Genomic DNA, 21,228 nt, shown 5'->3' on the forward strand with positions numbered 1-21,228 from the left:
ATTATACTAGTTTGGGAAGTGTGTTTTGGTCTTCCCAATTTAAAACTTCGTTTTTTAGATCGTCTAAATGCGAAACTTGGAAATGAAGTTCTGTTTGGTTTCATTTTTTTTATTTTTATTTTGGCTTGAAACTCAAATTCTTGTTTTGTTGTAATAGACGATTAAAATGACAGGAAAACTAAAATATCGATTAAATAGACGACATAACGCGAAATAAAATAACTTAAAAATCCCGACATAACCCGAAACAACACAAAACATTTCGACTGTATTTATTTCATTTATCGGTGGAATATTTACCGATCAGGTGAAAGTTGATGGGGCCCAGACGTTTGACTGATTACCGGTCGCTGAAGGATCGGTGAAAAAAATACCTGTCTTTGTTCAGCTCTCTTATTTCTATTCAGTTCCCTTATCGGTGTACATTTATGATCCCTTTCCATATTCCCTTATTCCCCAATCAAATTCCCTATATATGGGGTAGGGAAAATCGGTTTTGGAGAAACCAACCCATAAAGAATTCCCAACTCCATAAGAGCAGTTCTTGTGGAATGAACAAACTCAGAGTTTGTTCATTTTACTCCCACTATGGAATGAACAAACATGAAAAATGGATGTTCAAATCAACAAATATGTTGCTTTGAACATTAAGTCGGAACATCCAGCGCGCGTTTGTGTTAAAGACGGGCGTCCTTGCTACCAACGCTGGCGTCTGAAGAAATAACGTCAGCGTGTGTACTTCCAACGCGTGTATTTAATTATAACTCCCGCATCCGTATCAAGAACGCCAGAGTCTGACCCAATGGCACTAACGACTCAATCTGAACGGCTGCAAAAACCTTTGATCCAACGACTACATTTTTTGAAATCTATAAATACTCCTCATTTCAACTCTAAATTCACACATTCTACACATTCTTCCCTCTCAAATCATCTACAAAAATGCCTCCCAGAGTTCGTTTTGTTAGATTCACTCAACAAGAGGATTTAGCTATTTGCAGAGCCTACGTTTTTCAAACACAAGATGTTTCCGCTGATGTTGCTATCGGTAGGAATGTATCACAAACGACGTTCTGGCAGAAAGCTTTTGAAATGTTCGCTGCTAAAACGATGAACATTAATAGGCGTGATTGTCACGGATTGACGCATCGTTTTAGTGTAATTAGTTGTAATGTATCGGAGCTCATCTCTCAGCTAATGGAGAATCACAAAAATAATCTCAACGGTGAAGCCGAACATGAAGTGGAACCCACAACTCAAGCGATGTGGAAAGCATCTCACCGCGGTCGTCCTTTCGACTTCCATGCGTGTTTCAACATTCTTAGGGTGCTCAACAAATACGATCCCTACATCGCCCTAGGAATTCCACCACCCGCCGAGAACTGACGCCGCCTATGTAATAGTTGTTTTAATCTGATGTATTTCTTTTATTCTCATGCATGGTGTGGTTGTTCAATACAATATGTTTTTATTTATGAAATTGATGGTGTAATGTTTAATCGAGGAAAAATTTAAATTACTTGATATTGATGGTTTTAGATAATCGTAATAACACAAAATAAACAACAAATTAAATAACATAATACCATAGTGAATCGATTTGTCCTACAACTTCAATCAGCTCACTCCACCAAAAAACACATGGGACATTCCCAGAAATGCCTTTCATATGTGTCTTCTTCAGAAAAAGTCCGCAAATGCATAAAAGTCCTGCAACCGGGCTTGAGCATGAACTGATTCTCTGTGGACAATGTTTGTATTCATGATCTCTTCATCCACAATGCTTGCAGTGTAGTAACTCCTTCTTCAAATTGGCTTTAAGTTTGAAGTTTTTGCAGAGTGTTGCAATCTTTTCTTCTTCTTCTTTTTTAATCCTCATAGCATCATCTAGCATATGTGGTTCCTCTAGACAATTGAGATCTTGACATTGCAAATACTTGAGCTTTTCCGGTTGTGATTCAATCACCATTCTGAGGCGTGAACAACCTTCCCTTTGAATACATCCAAGGACATTGCATAATAGTGTGGTTATCCATGAAACATAATGGACAAACCTCTTTTGCTTCGACACATAATATTTGCTTCGTTTTGCCTTTAGAAAACATGGTGGATGATGACAAAGAAATCAGTTGGTTTGGTTTAGAATAAAACCTAGTGATGTATTTATAATAAAAAATAGACGTTGGTAATTCAAACGGGCGCTCAAAGGAAAGTCGCGGGCGGTTTTACTACAAACGCCAACGGCTAAATTTCCATTTACAACGTCAAACTTTTCTTTCTCGACCTATAAATTGCATTCCTCCCATCTCCAAAATCACATCTTCTTCTTCTTCTTCCTAAATCTCTCCCCCTTTGCAGAAATGTCTGTTAGAAATCGTGGTTCCAAGTTTACTCAAGAAGAGGATATAACTCTATGAAAAGCATATTTCTTTCATAAGGTAATCACTGGTGTTGTTATTTCTCATGACAGTTCTTTTTAGGAGAACGTTTTTTCAATGTTCGTCTCACTTACGGGAAATCCAGGAAACCGAGATGCTCGTCGATTGCGTGCTCGTTTTCAATCTATTAGGCTTGCTGTCCAGCCATTTGTGGTTCTAGTAATGGAAATTGATCGAGAAAAGTTCAGCGGTGTAACTGAAGATGAAGTGATCCAAACAGTTCTTGATAATTGTGAGGAAGCTCACGGTAAACCTTTTCATTACGAAGCGTGTTTCAGAATTCTAAAAGATGGTCCATCTCAAGTACATCGTTGCTGCACTCGAATGCCGCCGTCGGAATTTACAATGGAAGAAGATGTTGCTCTTGTTCGATGTTGGTTACATCGTATGGTGAGACTAATGAACAATGACAATTTCTGGGAAAGAGTATTGGGACATTTTGTAGCATCGCGGAACCAAGCCATAAGAAACAGTAAGAGCCTAGAACTAAGAATTGCATGCATCACTAATGAAGTCAAATATTATACGAAGGTATTGTGGATGGTTCATCGTAGCAATTCTGGATTATCCAACGAAGAACTGGAAACCATCGCTCAGACCAAGTTTATCGAAGAAAGCGGGAGAGAGTTTAGACATTTTGAATGCTATGAATTTTACAGAGAGAATGTTGCTGGATTTGATGTAGTTTGGTGTTTTTGTTGTGGTTTATTAAAATGTAGTTTGATGTTATTTGCAAGTTTAAATTGTAATAAATTTCACTTAATCTGAAGTGGAAATCTATTTTAAAACATAAACATTTTCATTCATTGATATTACTGCCAATTCTTTTACAAGATATAAACTTAGACAATAATAAAAGTTTCAATAAAAATCAAGTACAAGTTTTGGCCTCCTGTTTATCATCATTTGACGTATTTTCCACTCAACGCGCTCTTTGACAGTTTCACCTTTGTTTTTGAATTTTTTGTTGTTAACTTTCAAAACTGGAGCTCTTCTTTGCCTTTTAGCGGAACATTTTCTTGGAGCAACTTCTAAAACTTGCACTTCCCTTTTACAATTTTCAATCTTTTTAAAACTCCCACATATCTTAGAAACAACATCTTCAAGTTTTGCATCGCAAAAAAAGTGTGATCGCCTTTTCAGCCATTTTAGAAGAGAAAATTCAAGTGAATTTTGGTGTGAGTGAATTGTTTGAAGATGGTGGTAATTTATAGAGGTAAAAAGTGAAATTCAAATTTTAAAAAAATACCCGTTGGTGTTAGAAGCAAAAACGCCGGCATTATATCTTAAGACGCCGCGTTGGTTCTTCTGACGCAAGCGTTTTTCTTTCCAACACCAGCGTTCGATCTACGGACGCTAGCGCTTATACCTGGATCACATGCCTATTAATCTAACACTCAATACTTTATCATAGTGGAAAACCTAGTTTGACCATTCATCTGGCTCAACAAACGAATGAGTTTGTTCATCCCCATATGAATTGCCGTAAGAAATGACGATTTCCCGATTTAAGGGTACAAATCCCTTATTGGAGATGGTCTAAGGATATCCTCTTCACTTCTATTAGCGTGGTGTGACGGTGTCAATTACGTTCGTTTCATTATATCTCCACGGACAACTAGTTTATAGAATAAATAAATTCCTAGCAAATGTACAATAATATCCATCTTTTCAGAGGTCCAGTTGTGGGTGTTGTTGTAATTCATCCATTTTTCTTTCTCTCTCCGAAGACCAAACCCCAGAGTAAGAGAGAGACATACAGAGGAGAGGACACTGATTTGTATCAGAAAAGAAATTCCAGAAGAAGAAATCCCCCCGAAACAAAAAAAACCTTTTCTTTTAATTACATGAATTCAAACCCAATTCAGAAGAAAAATATCTAATAAATTTGTTAGTAATTTAGTGTCAACTTAATTTTAGGCATATTTAGAAAAATAAATCAACAGAAAATTATTCATTTCAGCTGCTACTCAAGAATCTGTAATTGTTGATGAGCTTCATTCTTGTGTAAGTATTATACACTAATCTAAATCTTGGGGTTGAATTTAATTTAATATAATGAATTAATGTCTGTATAAATCTTAGAGGGTTCTTTCATTTATCTTTATTTAATGATTGGTTCTCAAAGTTTCAATTTTTATGAGTCTGTCTTTGGTAATTGTATACTACTGATCTGTTTATGTTTTGATCCAGCTTGGGTTTAATTTTTTGAGGAGGAGATTGGAAATTTTATACCTTTTGGTAAAAAGAAGACTAGAGTTTGGATTTGAGTTAGGGTTTTTGTTTATCTCTAAGTGCTGCTTTCTACATTGATTATTTAACTAAGAAAGTATAATATGGGTTACGGTTGTTGATGTTGGGTAAGGATCTTATTTGATGGAAGAGCAACCGAGGGGAAGTTTTTGGGGTGGACCAAAACTTCCTCACAATGCAATCATTGGTCTAAAATAACTCTTTTGATCCTCTGAGATAGATGATCAATCTGCGAATGTGTTTTCTTTGGGTTTGAAGGTGATTTCTTTGTATCGCTGAATTGTAAATTATACTAATAGAGGGGGAGGAAAATTGTTTCTTTCATCATCTTAGTTATGTTCAAACAGATACTAGGTAAGATACCAAGGAAGCCGTCCTCCAAGGCGGGTCAACCTGGTGGAACTTCTGTTCCATCTTCTAATGTGTCCACTAAAAGCAGTAGTGGTGGTGATATAGCAAGTGCTGCAAAATCAGGAAACCCTGCTGATTCAACTTTGGAACAAGGATTGAATCAAGGGAATACGGTGATGTCACAGATGGCTAATACAAGGAGTAATGGTAGTACTGGTGATTCGCCATCTGCTTCTCCTTTTGAAGCATTGCCTGGTTTAAGAGATGTGCCTAGCTCTGAGAGGCAAAATTTGTTCACACGGAAGCTGAAACCGTGCTGTGTTGTTTTTGATTTTATTGATCCGACAAAGAATTTGAAGGAAAAGGATATCAAGCGACAGACATTGCTGGAGCTTGTGGATTATGTCACTTCAGCAAATGGAAAGTTCGGTGAAACTGTTATGCAGGAGATTATGACGATGGTATCAATAAATTTGTTTAGAGTACCTACGACTCCACCTCGTGAAAATAAAATTGAAGCTTTTGATGTGGATGAAGAAGAGCCTCTAATGGATCCAGCTTGGCCACATTTGCAAATTGTGTATGAGTTCTTTCTAAGATTTGTTGCATCCCCGGAAACGGATGCAAAGTTGGCTAAAAGATATATTGATCACTATTTTATTCTTAGATTGCTAGACCTTTTCGATTCTGAAGATCCTAGGGAGAGGGAATACTTGAAAACAATTCTTCACCGCATTTATGGCAAATTTATGGTACATCGCCCGTTCATTAGGAAAGCTATCAACAACATCTTCTACCGGTTTATATTCGAAACAGAAAAGCACAATGGGATAGCTGAGCTCTTAGAGATATTGGGCAGCATAATTAATGGGTTCGCTTTGCCATTAAAAGAGGAACACAAATTCTTTCTTGTTAGGGTTCTAATTCCTCTGCACAAACCGAAATGTATACCTATGTACCATCAGCAGTTATCCTACTGCATCACTCAATTTGTAGAGAAGGACTGTAAGCTTGCCGATACTGTTATTCGGGGTTTATTAAAGTACTGGCCAGTAACGAATAGTTCGAAAGAGGTCATGTTTTTAGGAGAGCTGGAGGAGGTTTTGGAAGCGACTCAGCCCCCAGAATTCCAACGCTGTATGGTGCCTTTATTCTCCCAGGTTGCTCGTTGCTTGAGCAGTTTACACTTTCAGGTATAAATTTTTATCTAGCATTCACTCGCTGCTATCCCCATTTGTATGTTGTTCCCACGCCGAAAAGTATAATGTGTTATCTCAAAAATTCGTCCAATTTTATTAAGACTGAGACTCCTGTCATAGTGATGCTTATATGTTGGAAACACTAATTGACTGTGATCTAGTGCATATTGAGTATTTATAATGAAGTTATCACATGATTACATTTCCACTATTGTTTGATAGGATGCTTTCACATGTAGCTGTTTCTCTAGTGGAAAATATCTAGATTTGATTGGTTAATAGCGAAAGAAGGCTAGAAATAAGATTTATGGTACATATTAACTAGATATATGTCATCTAGAGTAGATTAAGAAATTACTTACAGTTGAAGATGAGTTACACTTACATTTCAGTTGTTATACGGTTGACAGTTGTGCTAATTTCAAATATTTGTTATTTTGCACTCTGACTTATGCTGGGGATAGAATATATGTCTTTTATTTTATTTATTTAATGAACGAATATGTCTTCATACTAAATGAAACGTAAGCGAAATTATATTTTTACTCCTGATGAGGCATAACATGTGTAGTATATTGATGAGTGCCATATTGTTTCTTCCCATCTTCAGTGTTGTACTTCCCAAGTCGGTTCATTTTTAATTTTGTTTTAGCTAATATATGTTGTTAATTAAGTAGAGTCAAGATCTACTGACTGTAAAAGGCAGTCTAGTACATATTGTTGGAAAAGGAAAACTCCCAGTAACTCTACTCAAGAGAGACAAAAGGAAAACTCCCAGTAAACTCTACTCAAGAGAGACGATTACCACGACTAAGAAAGTAGTGAAGTTTCAACAAACTAAATAAACTAAACAACATTCATAATCCTTAAATGGTAAGTGCTTCTTGATTTTTTTCATGTCAACACCTGCTGAAGCTTCTTCGGTCACCATAGACGTGTTCTTTGCTACAAGCTACTTGTTGTAAATAAGTGACAGCACTCGCGTAGTATCATGAGAATCTGATCCGTTCTAGTAATCAGGTTAATAGAAGTGTCACTTTGGCTTATATGGATCCAAGGGGTCTTATCGAATGAAGATTAATGAATAAGGTGATGTAACTTGGGATAGTTAAAGAGTTGCATGTTTTTGTCCTAGAATTCAGACAAAAGATGATGCATTAGTAGGCATTGAAACACCTGCAGACAATTTTGTAGGGGAATTCTTTTTTCCGTGAAAGAGAATAATGAATGTGGTAACTAAATAAAACTGACTATTACACTATGGCTTAATAACATGAGTGTAAATTGGGAAAAAATAGCAAATTATAACATACACGAAATTTTGAGTAGGTCTGCTTTGTATGATGCTTAATTGCTTATATGTCGTCTGTATTGTGTGCGTCTTTCTCATTTGGATTTCACATAAATGCTTCTGTACATATTATGTTTCACATCGTCTGCTGTATTTTAAGACTTGAATTCAATGCCTACAACTCACCAGTTGGCTAATCATAATCCATTATTCTGTTATCTTGTGCGCAGGTAGCAGAAAGGGCTTTGTTCTTATGGAACAATGGTCACATTGAGAACTTGATCAAACAAAACCTGAAAGTTGTACTGCCCATCATCTTCCCAGCCTTGGAGAGAAATGCTAGAAATCATTGGAATCAGGCAGTCCGAAGCCTGACCATAAATGTCCGCAAAATCTTCTCCGATGTTGATCACGAACTATTTGGCGAATGCTTGCGTAAATTTCAAGAAGATGAAGCAAAAGAGGTGGAGACTAGAACAAAGCGAGAAGGTGTGTGGAAGCACTTAGAAGAGATTGCCACATCAAAAACCGGAAGTAACTAGTTTATGCTTTCATTGCATAGAATTGTTCTTCTGTTATCTTTGGGCTAGAGACAGACGGATGCATCTTTTTTCTGTCTCAGCAGACTCAGTTTTGCAAACGCGTAAGGGTAACATTGCTTAGGTGGTGGAATACACATTGTCTGTTGTTCACTTGTTTGTGGGGATTTCTCGATTGTTATCGATTGTTTTGGGGTGTCAGGTCCTTAGTGTCACGAACACCATTCTACATGGAGAACACTGGACCTCGCCTCTGATTTTATACGAAGATTGTATATATGGAAGATCAAATGGAGTTTACAAGCTACCACACTTCACATTCATAAAGGAAGAGAGTTTAGTGGTTGTGGGTTACAAAGGAGCTTTGAACGAGACAGCTATGTATTTCCCTGATAACATAATTCACTTGTGGTTCAAATTTTGTTAAACTCCTCATTCTTCCATAAATTTATATGTGGACCTTCATTGTGATCAATCTTTGTTCCTCTGGGCAAAACCGTTGCTTTGGATGAATCTCCTGTTACTTGAAATTGTACTTCTTATTTTCATCAAAATGTTAATGCAAACAATTGATGCATTAAAGTCGATACTTGACTGAATGAATGCATGTTACACCAATTGCATTGCTGACTTGTACAACAAAAAAGCAGTGAAAAATCATCTCTTTCCACTCCTTTGGGAACGGTCAGTAGCATTCTCAGGCACAAAGCAAGCTGTGTTTTACCGTCCCAGTCACTATTCATGACCGTTTGAAGGATTTGAGATTGTTTGATATGATTTCCATCCCAAGCACCTGAATACAGTCATTTAATGTTCTTCCAAGGTTCATCCATGCTTCTATTCCGTCACTAGTTCTGGTATCCCATAACATAGTCCCATTTTTCACCAACAAATTAGCAGGACGTATCCAAATGGTTCTGCTTCACAGAAAGGAAATCTACACCCAACTAGTAATTTTATACGAGGGAGGATTCATGGACAATCTTATTTGTACACCATCCGTATAAGATTGTATCAATTTTTTCTTTAGAGTCTAAATGGCAAGGAATTTGAGCTAAATATTTGATGATATGTTCCTATTATTAAACTTTAAGTTCCTACAAAAAAATGAGCATAATTTTAATTTCGACCGTTAATTTTCAACGGTTGATATTCAAAGTGGTAGGTGGTGGTGTTATACGTTTCGGGTTGTGCTCATTTTTTATAGGAATCTAGAGTTTATTAACAGGAACGTATCTAAAGACTTAAAGGCCTAGACAAATAAAGCTCCCACATTGGACGGTGAGGAAACCCTCCTTTCTTATTGGCCGAAATAGGTCTTTTTTGAGCTTTGTGAAACGAGCGTTTTAGTGAGGACACTTGTCAATGTATGATTGTTTTAAAAGTTACAAACTTAAAAGGAAAACCTAACTTACCGTGTTTGGAATTTTATAGAAGTCCAAATTCAGTTTGGAAATCGGGTAACTACTATATTAGGACTCTTTTTTCCAAATTATATATATATATTTTGTAGGAAATACCATTAGGTCCTAGAAATAATATATTAGAGAGAGTTTGGTCCAGTTGACCTAGTCAACTGTCTGTTTGGTCCTTTTTCAAAATATATTTTATAGTTTGGTCCTAGAAATTATGGTTTGGTCCTACGATGACATCATGGATGATGTAATTGTCATTGTGTGGTGACAGAAATATCCTTTTGGGGACCACATATATAGAAAAAAACCTAGAAAATATCTTGTTTTCAGATTTACTTTCTCTCTCTTCCTGTTTTCAGATCTAGTTTCTCTCATTTCTCCATTTTTTTTCCTGCTAGTGATGAAGATGATGATGAACAATTCTCTCTTCTCTCTATTTTTTGCTCTGCTAGTGATGAAGAAGATGAACAATGATGATGATGATGAATACGATGAAGTTTTGAGTTTTTTTTTTTTTGATGTTTGCTTCTGTTTTGATGATGAAGACGGTGAGGTTGAAGATTCTGCTGCTATTTATGATGATGATGAACCTTTATCATCTTCACATGCTTGGGTAAGTTTCGAGTCTACAAAAGAAGATGAAGATGACGGAGTTCATTTCTGGAATGAACTCTGGTTTGTGATGAAGATTTTGATTTTTTTCGTCTATTGTTGCTGCTGATGATGGAGACGATGAAGATGATGAAGATGAGTTGCTGCTGCTGATGGAGAAGATGAAGATGACGGAGTTCATTTCTGGAATGAACTCTGGTTTGTGATGAAGATTTTGATGTTTTTTCGTCTGTTGTTGCTGTTGATGATGGAGACGATGAATATGAGTTGTTGCTGCTGATGAAGAAGATGAAGATGACAGAGTTCATTTATGGAATGAACTTTGTTTGTGATGAAGATTTTTGATGTTTTTTCGTCTGTTGTTGCTGCTGATGATGGAGACGATGAAGATGAGTTGCTGCTGCTGATGAAGAAGATGAAGATGACGGAGTTCATTTCTGGAATGAACTCTGGTTTGTGATGAAGATGACGGAGTTCATTTCTGGAATGAACTCTGTTTCTTCTTTCGCTGCTGTTGTTGAAGATTTAGGTTCATGTAAAGAATGGATTCTGTTTTTAGATTTTGAATTACTAGGTGTTCATGTAAAAAATGAACTCGTGTTGAAGATGAACTCTGTTTTTTTAGTAGGTGTTCGTGTAAAGAATGAACTCGTGTTGAAGATGAACTCGTGTGTGAATTACTAGGTGTTCATTTGAAGGAATGAACTCTGGAGTTCATCAGACAGAATGAACTCCGTACAAAAAATAAGTAGGAAATTTAGTTTAGTTTAATTAGGAGTTCATTTGAAGGAATGAACTCCGGAGTTCATCAGACAAAATGAACTGCTACAAAAAATAAGTAGGAATTAACACGGAAGGGTACTTTGGTCCATTTAATACTTTTAAATAATTATGGACCAAATGGAAAAGGTGATTTCTGAAAGGACCAAACTGACTTGGGACCACCTAAAAAGGGACCAAACGATATTTTTCCCATTTTTTTTTGATAAACATAAATTTTATAAAACTAACTTAAAGAACATACATTGTTTTGATTACATAGAATACCTAACCAGTTTTCCTTTCTATATTTCTCCCAACACCTAGAATCAACATGCACATCCGCATGTCTATTAAGGAATTTTGCTAAATTATCCGCTAGACTATTACATGATTTCCGTATATATACGAAAGAAGAACTAGTAAGAAATTTCTTGAGTTCTAAAACTTGAAACAAAAAATCTTTTGACCTCCAGTTTACCGCAAAAACGTTCTTCTTTAAGCTGCGTATCACATTCTGATTATCATTGAGGAAGACTGGTCTTTCCTTTCTACTGCTTTGTCCCTATCTTATTGCTTCCTAACATGCTCTGGATTCTGCCTCTTCAGCTTTTGAACACCAACCTATCCCTCCTGTGAACTCAACAATTAAACCTTTGTTATTCACTTCCACAATACCGTAAGAAAACTTGTTTGATTTGCTTTGGAAAGCAGTGTCAAAATAGACGTAAGAGACATCCTGCAAGCTGTCACAACTTTCATGGACACAACCTGGGTGAGATATATCACACACATAGGGAGTGCTTGATAGACGCATTTATGTGTCTAATATAGCTCATTTGTATATATTGTTAGTACTCGATATTGTACTTATTCGGTTATTTTATGTATTTGTAGGTGTTTTTGGAAGAATAAAGCTTTTGCGGCGAAATTGGCTAAAAAATGGTTTTTGCGCCCGTGGGAGAAAATTACTATACGGACTCTCATTTTGGATAAGGGGTAACCTAATTACTAAGGGGTGACCCATTTCCAGGCATCTACTAAAGGGAGACCGGAACTGGATAGGGGGAGGTCATCTTCAAAGTTTCAAAACTGGATTTTGGCGGGAAAAAAGGCAGCAGCGTCAACAGTTTTGGATCAAGGATTTGAGCGACCTAGCAGGCGATTCAATGGGAAAATTTGGTACCCACGGACTCTACAAGACATAAGGGACCTGTTAGAAGCGATTAGACCCATCTAATTGGGCTGGATAAGTCAGAAAATCCACACAAAGTCAAGACAGTGCACACGGTCCCTGTTTAGGGTTTTGAATTGGTTTGAAAGATTTGGGAGAGATTCTTGCGTGGGATATACTTCAAAACAGTTGAGTTCAAGTCAGAGAAGATTTTGGGAGCAATAGAATAGCTAACAGACGCATACAAAGATCGACAGATGGAATTATTGTTAAAACTGCACGTGAAGAATAAGAGATTTATTCTCGAATTTGATCGAGTTTCTAGGGAATCTGAAGGCTATATATAGTTGGGTTTTTGTCATAGAAGGGTTAGAAACCCTGAGGAGAGAATTAGGAGAGAGTTCAGAGCCGAGACGAAGAACAGAAATCATACCTGCTGCTGCTGCTGCTGCTCGAGGAGGAAGACGAAGAAGGAAGAACGGACTCGCAGAGTCAGTCGTTTTTCCACAGTGCTTACAACGAAATCAAACTGTCGTTTCTCTACATCATATCATTATTATCGTATATAAACATCATCATCTGTTTTGTAACAGCGACGCTGTAACACTTCTACAGCGTTGCGAATTTCTGTTTCATCTTATTTCTTCAATAAAAACACATATTCAGCCATGAGTGATTATTTTGTGTGTGTTTTTACCATGAAGAGCTAAACCCATTAGCCAAGGCGACAGAGGAAGCCATTGTTCCACATTAATTGGTATAATTCTAATTTTATTATTTATTTGCAATATTATTATTTGATTATTTGCATGGGATTGAATTGAAATATTAGTTCTTATTGAATAGTTGTGAATTAATTTGATGAAGCATGCTGGGTTTTAAATACTTTTGATGTTTTATACTCTTTGATTACAACTATTACTTCAAGAATATACTTGAGGCAAATATTAGAATTATTTTTAAAGATAAAATTGCATGAATATTATTTAGAGTTTACTATTTATTTGGTCAATGGTGGAATCCTAGTCTTGGTATTTTTCTCCAAAACTTTGAATTATTTTATTTAGTTGCCTGTTTAATTTAAATCTATAAAAATTGTTTTCTTCACAAGTCTGAAAAGACCCAGTTTTTACCACTACTACAATCACATTTGAAAACCATCAAATTTTTGGCGCCGCCGACGCGGACCTGTGTTTAGTTAGCATTTTTTTTTATTATTTTTGTTCTTCTTTACGTTTTTGGTTTTTTTTGTTTCCTTGCAGATTTTTGAAGATTGGAGCGAAAGACAATTTTGCCAAAGCTTGTGGTGATTTACTTAAAGTTTGGGAGCGAAAAGCAAAGCTAAGGACGAAAGAAGAAGAATTTTTTTTTTTTTTGATAAAAAAGAGAGACATTTTTATTTTTGTAATTTTTTTTTAGACTTTCTTTTCTTTTGTATTTTTTTTTATGGACTTTGGACATTAATTTTGGACATTTTTATTTTTATTTTTAAACCCTACGGAAGGGTATCCTTAAATATAAACTGTGCAGGGAAGGACGACGATTACGATATCGTCTCGGCCCCTCGGGTTCGCACACGCATAGGAGTCGTGGCCCGAGTCGACTTCAGCGGTTCTTCGCCCGTCTGGTACGGGAGGTAAAATTCTAAACACCCGCGAATCTCCTGCAAGCGGGTTACTGGACTCCTTAAGGTGAATATATGCTGAGGACTTGAATATGGACTGTTTTTAATTCCTAGTAAAGGGCAAGGACTGGACCATATAAGATAAGGGTTCGGATTTCATCACCGCTCCCTTCTTGCCCGCCTTAGGAAAACGAAACCTAAAGCGAACCTAAGCCTAAAATTTGGACTAGAAAGAGACCTATAGGGTATCGAGCTTAACAGGACAATCATTCGAAAAATATTGGTTACTCTTTTAAGCACACCTCGAAGTTCTTGACGGTTTCTGCGAGTTGAATGCGTGACTGCGCCGCATTGGATCGGTGAGGTTTTGGGTATCAAAGCTCCACTGAGCTTCCCTCGCCTCGATTCAACTTGCTTTAACTCGGATTGATTCCAGAGGGGTTTGCTCAAATTGTAACGAATTCCCTTTCGAAGGATTAGAAGCTGGTCTAGAAACAATCTAAGTGGAGCCATCATGCTTGTTGTTTGCTAGAAATCTTTAGGTTTGCTGTGGTAAAGTCGAGTCAGCCTGCTGTGTGATTGCTAGAACCTTCCTGTTAGGATTTTTATTTCTTTTTGAATTCTTTTTAGTGTATGCCCGATTTTGTTAATAGGGCTTGGAAAAGAGATACTCTAGGTCGATTGATTAGCGAAAAACCTAGTAGTTCTTCTGATTTAAGCAGGGAGCTCGAAGACTCTTCTTTGGAGAGCCCTGTTTTTGGAAACTTGTTTTGAGAATCTGTCTCTTGTGAGGAAGTACCCCTAGTACTTCTGTTGTGCCAGCGATGGCAACTTTGAAAGATTACATGTTCCCAACTAGGACCAACCGAGCTTCATGCATTAAATTGCCAGCCACTACGGCTAATTTCGAGATAAAACCTAGTATTCTTCAGATGATCCCTATATTCTTAGGAAAGATGATGAGAACCCTTATTTTCATATTAGGGACTTTGAGGAAATTTGTGGGACAATTAGAATAAAGACCTTACTGATGAAGTCTTGAAACTTAAAATGTTTCCTTTTCCTTGAGAGATAAAGCCAAGACCTGGCTGAACAACCTACCATCTGAATCCATTGAAACATGGCAGGAACTTATTGCTGCTTCTATATGAAATTCTACCCTAAGCATAAAACTGCAGCTGTTAGGCAGAAAATTAGTGCTAGTGTGCAACAAGAGGGAGAGTCTCTTTATAGGTTTTTAGAGCGATTCAATGATCTCCTATCACAGTGTCCTCACCATGGATTTGATAATATGAAACTCGTACAAATTATTTATGATGGTTTAGACTATTCGACCAAAGCCATGGTTGAGTCTATGTGCGCTGGTGAGTTCACTAGTAAAAATGCTGATGATGCTTTTACCTTCTTAGGAGCTATCGCTGAAAAATCCCAACAGTGGGAATCTTGTATTGAACCCCCTAAAAGACTCTTAGTCAATAGAAGAGCACCAATGTGGTAGATACAAGTTTTGGTTCAGATGCTAAGTTTGCTGCTTTATCTAGAGGTTAGAAGCTTTGGAAATGGGCCAGTCTAAAAATAGGTCCCTTGTTGAACCTAATAGAGCCTCTCAAGTCTCTAGTTGTGGAATAGAGCCCGATAATTCATTTTGGGAAGGTCAGGTTAGTGAAGAGCAAGCCCATGCTGTCTATAACAATGCTAGGTTTGAGAACCGTCAGAAGTTTGACCCATACTCAGAAACCTACAACCCTGGTTGGAGAAACCATCCTAATTTCTCTTGGTCTAAGGGCCAGAGTCAAGGCCAGTCTAGCAATTCTCAGCCTCCCCCAGGTTTTGGTTTTAAGAACTCTTCAGGTCAAACCCAGTTTCAGAACACTTCCGAGAAAAAGATCTCTACCTTAGAGGATACTCTCACTATGTTAGCAAATAACCATGAAATGCTAACAAAGAACCACATGAGCTTTCAACAAGAAACTAGGCAAGAATTGAAGAATAATTCCCAGAGTCTTGCCAAATTAGAACTTCAAGTAGGACAAATAGCTAAGTTCATAAGTGAGAGAGAAGATGGAAGGTTCCCTAGTCGTACTGATCCAACCCAAAAGGAGAAAATCGTACAATCATGTGAATGCTGTCACAACCCTTAGGAGTGGAAAGAAAGTTGACAACAAGGTTGCCATGCCTGATAGTGAACATGCTGTAGTTCACCCTGCTGAGCCAGAAAATGAGGAGACTGATAGAGTCTCCAAGGAGACCAATGAGGGTCCTGTTGAGCCCGGCTTTGTTCCCAGAGCCCCATTCCCAGCTGCTAGTTCCGACTAAGAGGGAGTCCAACTTTAATGATATATTGGAGGTTTTTAAGCAGGTTAATATCAACCTTCCATTATTAGATGCAATTAGGCAGATTCCCTCTTATGCCAAGTTCCTTAAGGACTTGTGTACGCGAAAGCGTAAGCTCAGTGTCCAGAAGAAAGCCTTCATAGCTAGTCATGTGAGTTCTATTATTCAGAATACCACTACTCCTAAGTATAAAGACCCAGGGTCCCCTACCATTGCTTGTACAATAGGTAAGTACCGTGTTGAGAAAGCTTTGCTTGACTTAGGAGCCAGTGTGAATTTACTTCCATATCATGTGTACCTTAAGCTAGGACTTGGTGAGATGAAACCTACCCAGATGACACTTCAGTTAGCTGATAGGTCCGTTAAAATTCCTCGTGGTGTGATCGAGGATGTTCTCATAGAGGTTGACAAGTTTATTTATCCAGTGGATTTTGTTATCCTAGATACCCAACCTGTCCCTGACCCAGAGAACCAAATACCAGTGATTTTAGGTCGCCCGTTTTTAGCTACATCCAATGCGATCATTAACTGTCGAAATGGTATTATGAATTTGTCTTTTGGTAATATGACTATTGAGCTGAATATTTTTAATATTAGTAAGCTACCCTCTGAACTAGATGACTCGAATATAGAAGAGGTGAACATGATAGGAACATTAGTCGAGGAGTCATTACCAAACACTTTGTTAGAAGATCCATTAGAAAAATGCCTAGCTCACTTTGGGATTGATTTTGATGATGATAATGTAATTAATGAGGTGAATGCTTTGTTAGATTCAACCCCTTTGTTAGATACTAGTAATGGATGGAAACCTAAGTTCGAACCACTACCAGTTTCTAAGTCTACCCTAGTTCCTTCTTTAGAAGAGCCTCCTAAGTTGGACCTAAAACCATTGCCAGATACCCTGAAGTATGTGTTTTTAGGCCCGTCTGAGACTTTACCTGTGATTGTTTCTTCCGACTTGGATATAGATCAGGAAAGTAGGCTAGTAACCGTCATTCAAAACAACAAGGAAGCTTTAGGGTGGACCATAGCAGACATTAAGGGTATAAGTCCTACTGTTTGTATGCATCAGATCTATTTAGAGGAAGACACCAAACCTTCTAGGGAGATGCAACGTCGACTAAACCCCAATATGAAAGAAGTAGTTCGAACTGAGGTTCTTAAGCTATTAGATGCAGGAATTATCTACCCTATTTCAGACAGTAAGTGGGTCAGCCCCGTTCAGGTTGTTCCCAAGAAATCTGGTATTACTGTAGTCCAGAATAATAACAATGAGTTAATCCCGACCCGAATGACCACGGGTTGGCGTGTTTGTATTGACTATAGGAAATTGAACAAGGTCACTAGGAAGGACCACTTTCCCCTTCCCTTCATCGACCAGATGCTAGAGAGATTAGCTGGACATAGTCACTACTGTTTTTAGATGGCTACTCTGGATATAATCAGATCGTTATTGCCCCAGAAGACCAGGAGAAAACCACTTTTACCTGTCCCTTTGGTACCTTTGCGTATAGACGCATGCCTTTCGGGCTATGTAATGCCCCTGCGACTTTTCAGCGTTGCATGATGAGCATATTTTCTGACATGGTAGAACGGTTCTTAGAGGTCTTTATGGATGATTTTTCAGTGTTTGGTTCGTCTTTCGATGAGTGCTTGCATCATTTGTCATTAGTTTTGACTAGGTGTAAGGAAAAGAATTTAGTGCTTAATTGGGAGAAATGTCACTTTATGGTTCGTTCAGGAATTGTTCTAGGGCATATTGTATCTTCAAAGGGTATAGAGGTGGATAAGCAAAAGTTGACCTTATTAAAACTTTACCGGTTCCAAAAACCGTAAGAGATATTAGGTCATTCTTAGGACATGCTGGTTTTTATCGTCGTTTCATTAAGGATTTTAGCTTGATGTCTAGACCTCTTTGCAATTTGCTTGCAAAAGATGTTAAGTTTGTTTTTGATGATGCTTGTTTAGAGGCTTTTGAGAAGCTTAAGTCATTACTCACTACCGCCCCCATAGTCCAGGCACCCAACTGGAACCTACCCTTTGAGATCATGTGTGATGCTTCAGATTATGCTATTGGTGTTGTGCTAGGTCAGCGAGAAAATAAGTTACTTCATGTGATTTACTATGCTAGCAAAACTCTGAATGATGCCCAGTTGAACTATACCACTACCGAGAAAGAACTATTAGCCATTGTGTTTGCCTTAGACAAGTTTAGACCCTATCTCTTAGGTTCTAAGATCATCATATATACTGATCATGCTGCTTTAAAATATCTTTTGTCTAAGAAGGATACTAAACCTAGATTGATTAGGTGGATTCTGTTGTTGCAAGAGTTTTCTCCAGACATTAGAGACAAAAAGGGTGCCGAAAATGTTGTAGCAGATCACTTGTCTAGGCTAGTTGTTAGTTCCCCAGATGATTCCCTTCCTATAAGGGATAGCTTTCCTGATGAACAATTGTTCTTTGTTACCCAATTACCTTGGTATGCGAATATAGTAAACTATCTTGTTACTGGTCGAATGCCCCAACATTGGGGTAAACAAGATCGTTCTAGATTTTTAGCTGAGGTTAAGCACTATTTTTGGGATGATCCTTATTTGTTTAAGTATTGCCCAGACCAGATTATTAGGAGATGTATACCTGAGAGTGACCAGTCCAGTATTATTTCCTTTTGTCATGATCATGCTTGTGTGGGTCACTTTAGTGCTAAGAAAACTGCTGCTAAGATATTGCAGTGTGGATTCTATTGGCCTTCGTTGTTTAAAGACTCCCACAGTTACTGCGTTACTTGTGAACGATGCCAGAAATTAGGAACCATTTCCCGTAGGAACATGATGCCCTTGAACCCTATTTTAATTGTTGAGGTCTTTGATGTGTGGGGTATTGACTTTATGGGTCCGTTTCCTAATTCTTTTGGTAACCTATACATCCTTGTCGCCGTAGACTATGTCTCTAAGTGGATTGAGGCGGTTGCGTGTAAAACCAATGACCATAGGGTTGTGATTGAGTTCTTGAAAAATAATATACTTACACGTTTTGGTACACCGCGAGCTATAATTAGTGATGGAGGGTCGCACTTTTGTAATGGGACTTTTAGACTTCTGATGAAGAAATATGGTATTACACATAAGGTAGCTACCCCGTATCATCCACAGTCTAGTGGTCAGGTAGAGGTTTCCAATAGGGAGATAAAACGTATATTAGAGAAAACAGTTAATCCTAATCGGAAAGACTGGTCGTCTAGGCTTACTGATGCCTTATGGGCTTACCGTACTGCGTTTAAGACCCCCATTGGAATGTCGCCTTATCGGCTTGTTTATGGCAAGGCATGTCACTTACCTGTTGAGTTAGAACACAGAGCTTATTGGGCTGTTAAGCAGCTAAATTTTTCACTTGACAAGGCAGGAGCCCATAGGAAACTCCAGCTCAATGAGTTGGACGAGATTCGTATAGATGCTTACGATAGCGCGAAGGAGTATAAGAACAAAATGAAACTTGTGCATGATAGAAACATATTACGGAAGTCATTTTCTCCAGGTCAAAAAGTTCTTCTGTATGACACACGTTTGCATCTATTCCCCGGGAAACTGCGCTTTCGGTGGACCAGTCCTTTTGTGGTCCGTACTGTTTTTCCTCATGGAGCTGTTAAGATCGAGGCACTGGATGGTAGTAGTTCTTCAAAGGTTAACGGTCAGCGATTGAAGCCCTTTTTAGAGCCTTTTCCTACAGGTGATGTTGAGGAGGTCCCTCTGGAGGACCCTGTTTACCCTTGATTGACCATCGAGGCGATTTGTATGTTGTATAATTTTTGTATTCAGTTTTTGGTTTCACTTCACTCAGGTACTATCTTTCCGAACTCTCTCTTTACTATTTCCTCATGTTACTTATATTCTTGGTACTGTTCTTTCATGAGAAACATTGAGGACAATGTTAGATTTAAGTTTGGGGGTGGGGAAGAAACTTTTTGTTAGCTTTTACTTGCAATAAATAAACTCCAGAGCCTAGAAATTTATGCCTATTGAGGATTGCACTAACTAATCTAAGTGGATGGAAGCATTTTGGTTGTAGGAGTTGAAGAACCAATCTGATTAGATGGAAACATCTAAAGAGTCTATTCATAAAAGCACAGAGCTCAGGTGTTAGAAATAACATGATAGTTTCACCATATCTCGTTGAGTCCTTTTCACTTCTATTTTTATTTTATTTTGCTTTTAAACTATGTTTCTCTAAGTGATAGGTGGAGCCCACGATTCAAGTTGTTACCAATGCTAGGGTGAATTAGAGTGATTGAGATACCATAAAAAAAAAAAAAAAAAAAAAAAGGTTGAAAAAGATAAAAGAGAAAAAAAAAAAAATATTGAGACCAGACCATTTGACCAAAAGGAATAAATTCAATAAAGTCGACCACTGGTACCCTTGTATATGCCAGTTGTGTTGACCTAGAGTTAGGTTATCGACCACTGGTACCCTTGTATATGCCAGTGTGTTGATATTAGTCAGACTGGTATCTCAATCCATTAGGATAGGTTCATTTTAGCGGAGGCCTTCAGACAGATATGGGAAACGCCGTTCACTTAGTAAACATCAAAACCATACATGTTTTTCTATATCCATCTTCTTGATCTATCCATGTGATTAGTTTTGACTCCGAATATGATGTCCATAGTGCAACTATCTGAGTAGAGCTCTGTCACTTTATATGAATTTTAGTATGCTTGAGTGCAAACTCGTGTACAACAATTGGAATTTCGCATCAGGGACTTCTTCCTGTAGTCAATAAGTATGCCAACCAAGGAGATTCTTTAGTGCCTTCCAAGGTTCTGCGTAGATAGCTAATGTCTGGAGTACAGGTTTTGTGGGTATATCTCTAGTAAGCCCTCCCGAGACTATAACTCGGCCACTAGGGCCACCTAGGGGTTTAAAGGCTTATTGCATACGCTAAATGCAATCGACGATGCCTGCGACAGTGAGTTAGGATTTTATTTTGTAGTTTTGATTTGCTCGGGACTAGCAAATAATAAGTTTGGGGGTATTTGATAGACGCATTTATGTGTCTAATATAGCTCATTTGTATATATTGTTAGTACTCGATATTGTACTTATTCGGTTATTTTATGTATTTGTAGGTGTTTTTGGAAGAATAAAGCTTTTGCGGCGAAATTGGCTAAAAAATGGTTTTGCGTCCGTGGGAGAAAATTACTATACGGACTCTCATTTTGGATAAGGGGTAACCTAA

General features: G+C 37.8%; 1 protein-coding gene across 1 annotated transcript; it reads left to right on the forward strand.

Moving 5' to 3' along the window:
* The first annotated feature begins 4,154 nt into the window (after positions 1-4,154).
* LOC113281563 (serine/threonine protein phosphatase 2A 57 kDa regulatory subunit B' theta isoform-like) lies at positions 4,155-8,567 on the forward strand. The gene is made up of 3 exons (XM_026530351.1): positions 4,155-4,445; positions 4,632-6,235; positions 7,763-8,567. The coding sequence occupies exons 2-3, from the start codon at positions 5,027-5,029 to the stop codon at positions 8,072-8,074; spliced, it is 1,521 nt and encodes a 506-aa protein (XP_026386136.1). The 5' UTR covers positions 4,155-4,445; positions 4,632-5,026; the 3' UTR covers positions 8,075-8,567.
* Positions 8,568-21,228: the final 12,661 nt, after the last annotated feature.

The sequence above is a fragment of the Papaver somniferum genome, chromosome 5 (genome assembly GCF_003573695.1).
Source record: "Papaver somniferum cultivar HN1 chromosome 5, ASM357369v1, whole genome shotgun sequence".
NCBI classification, from domain to species: domain Eukaryota; kingdom Viridiplantae; phylum Streptophyta; class Magnoliopsida; order Ranunculales; family Papaveraceae; genus Papaver; species Papaver somniferum.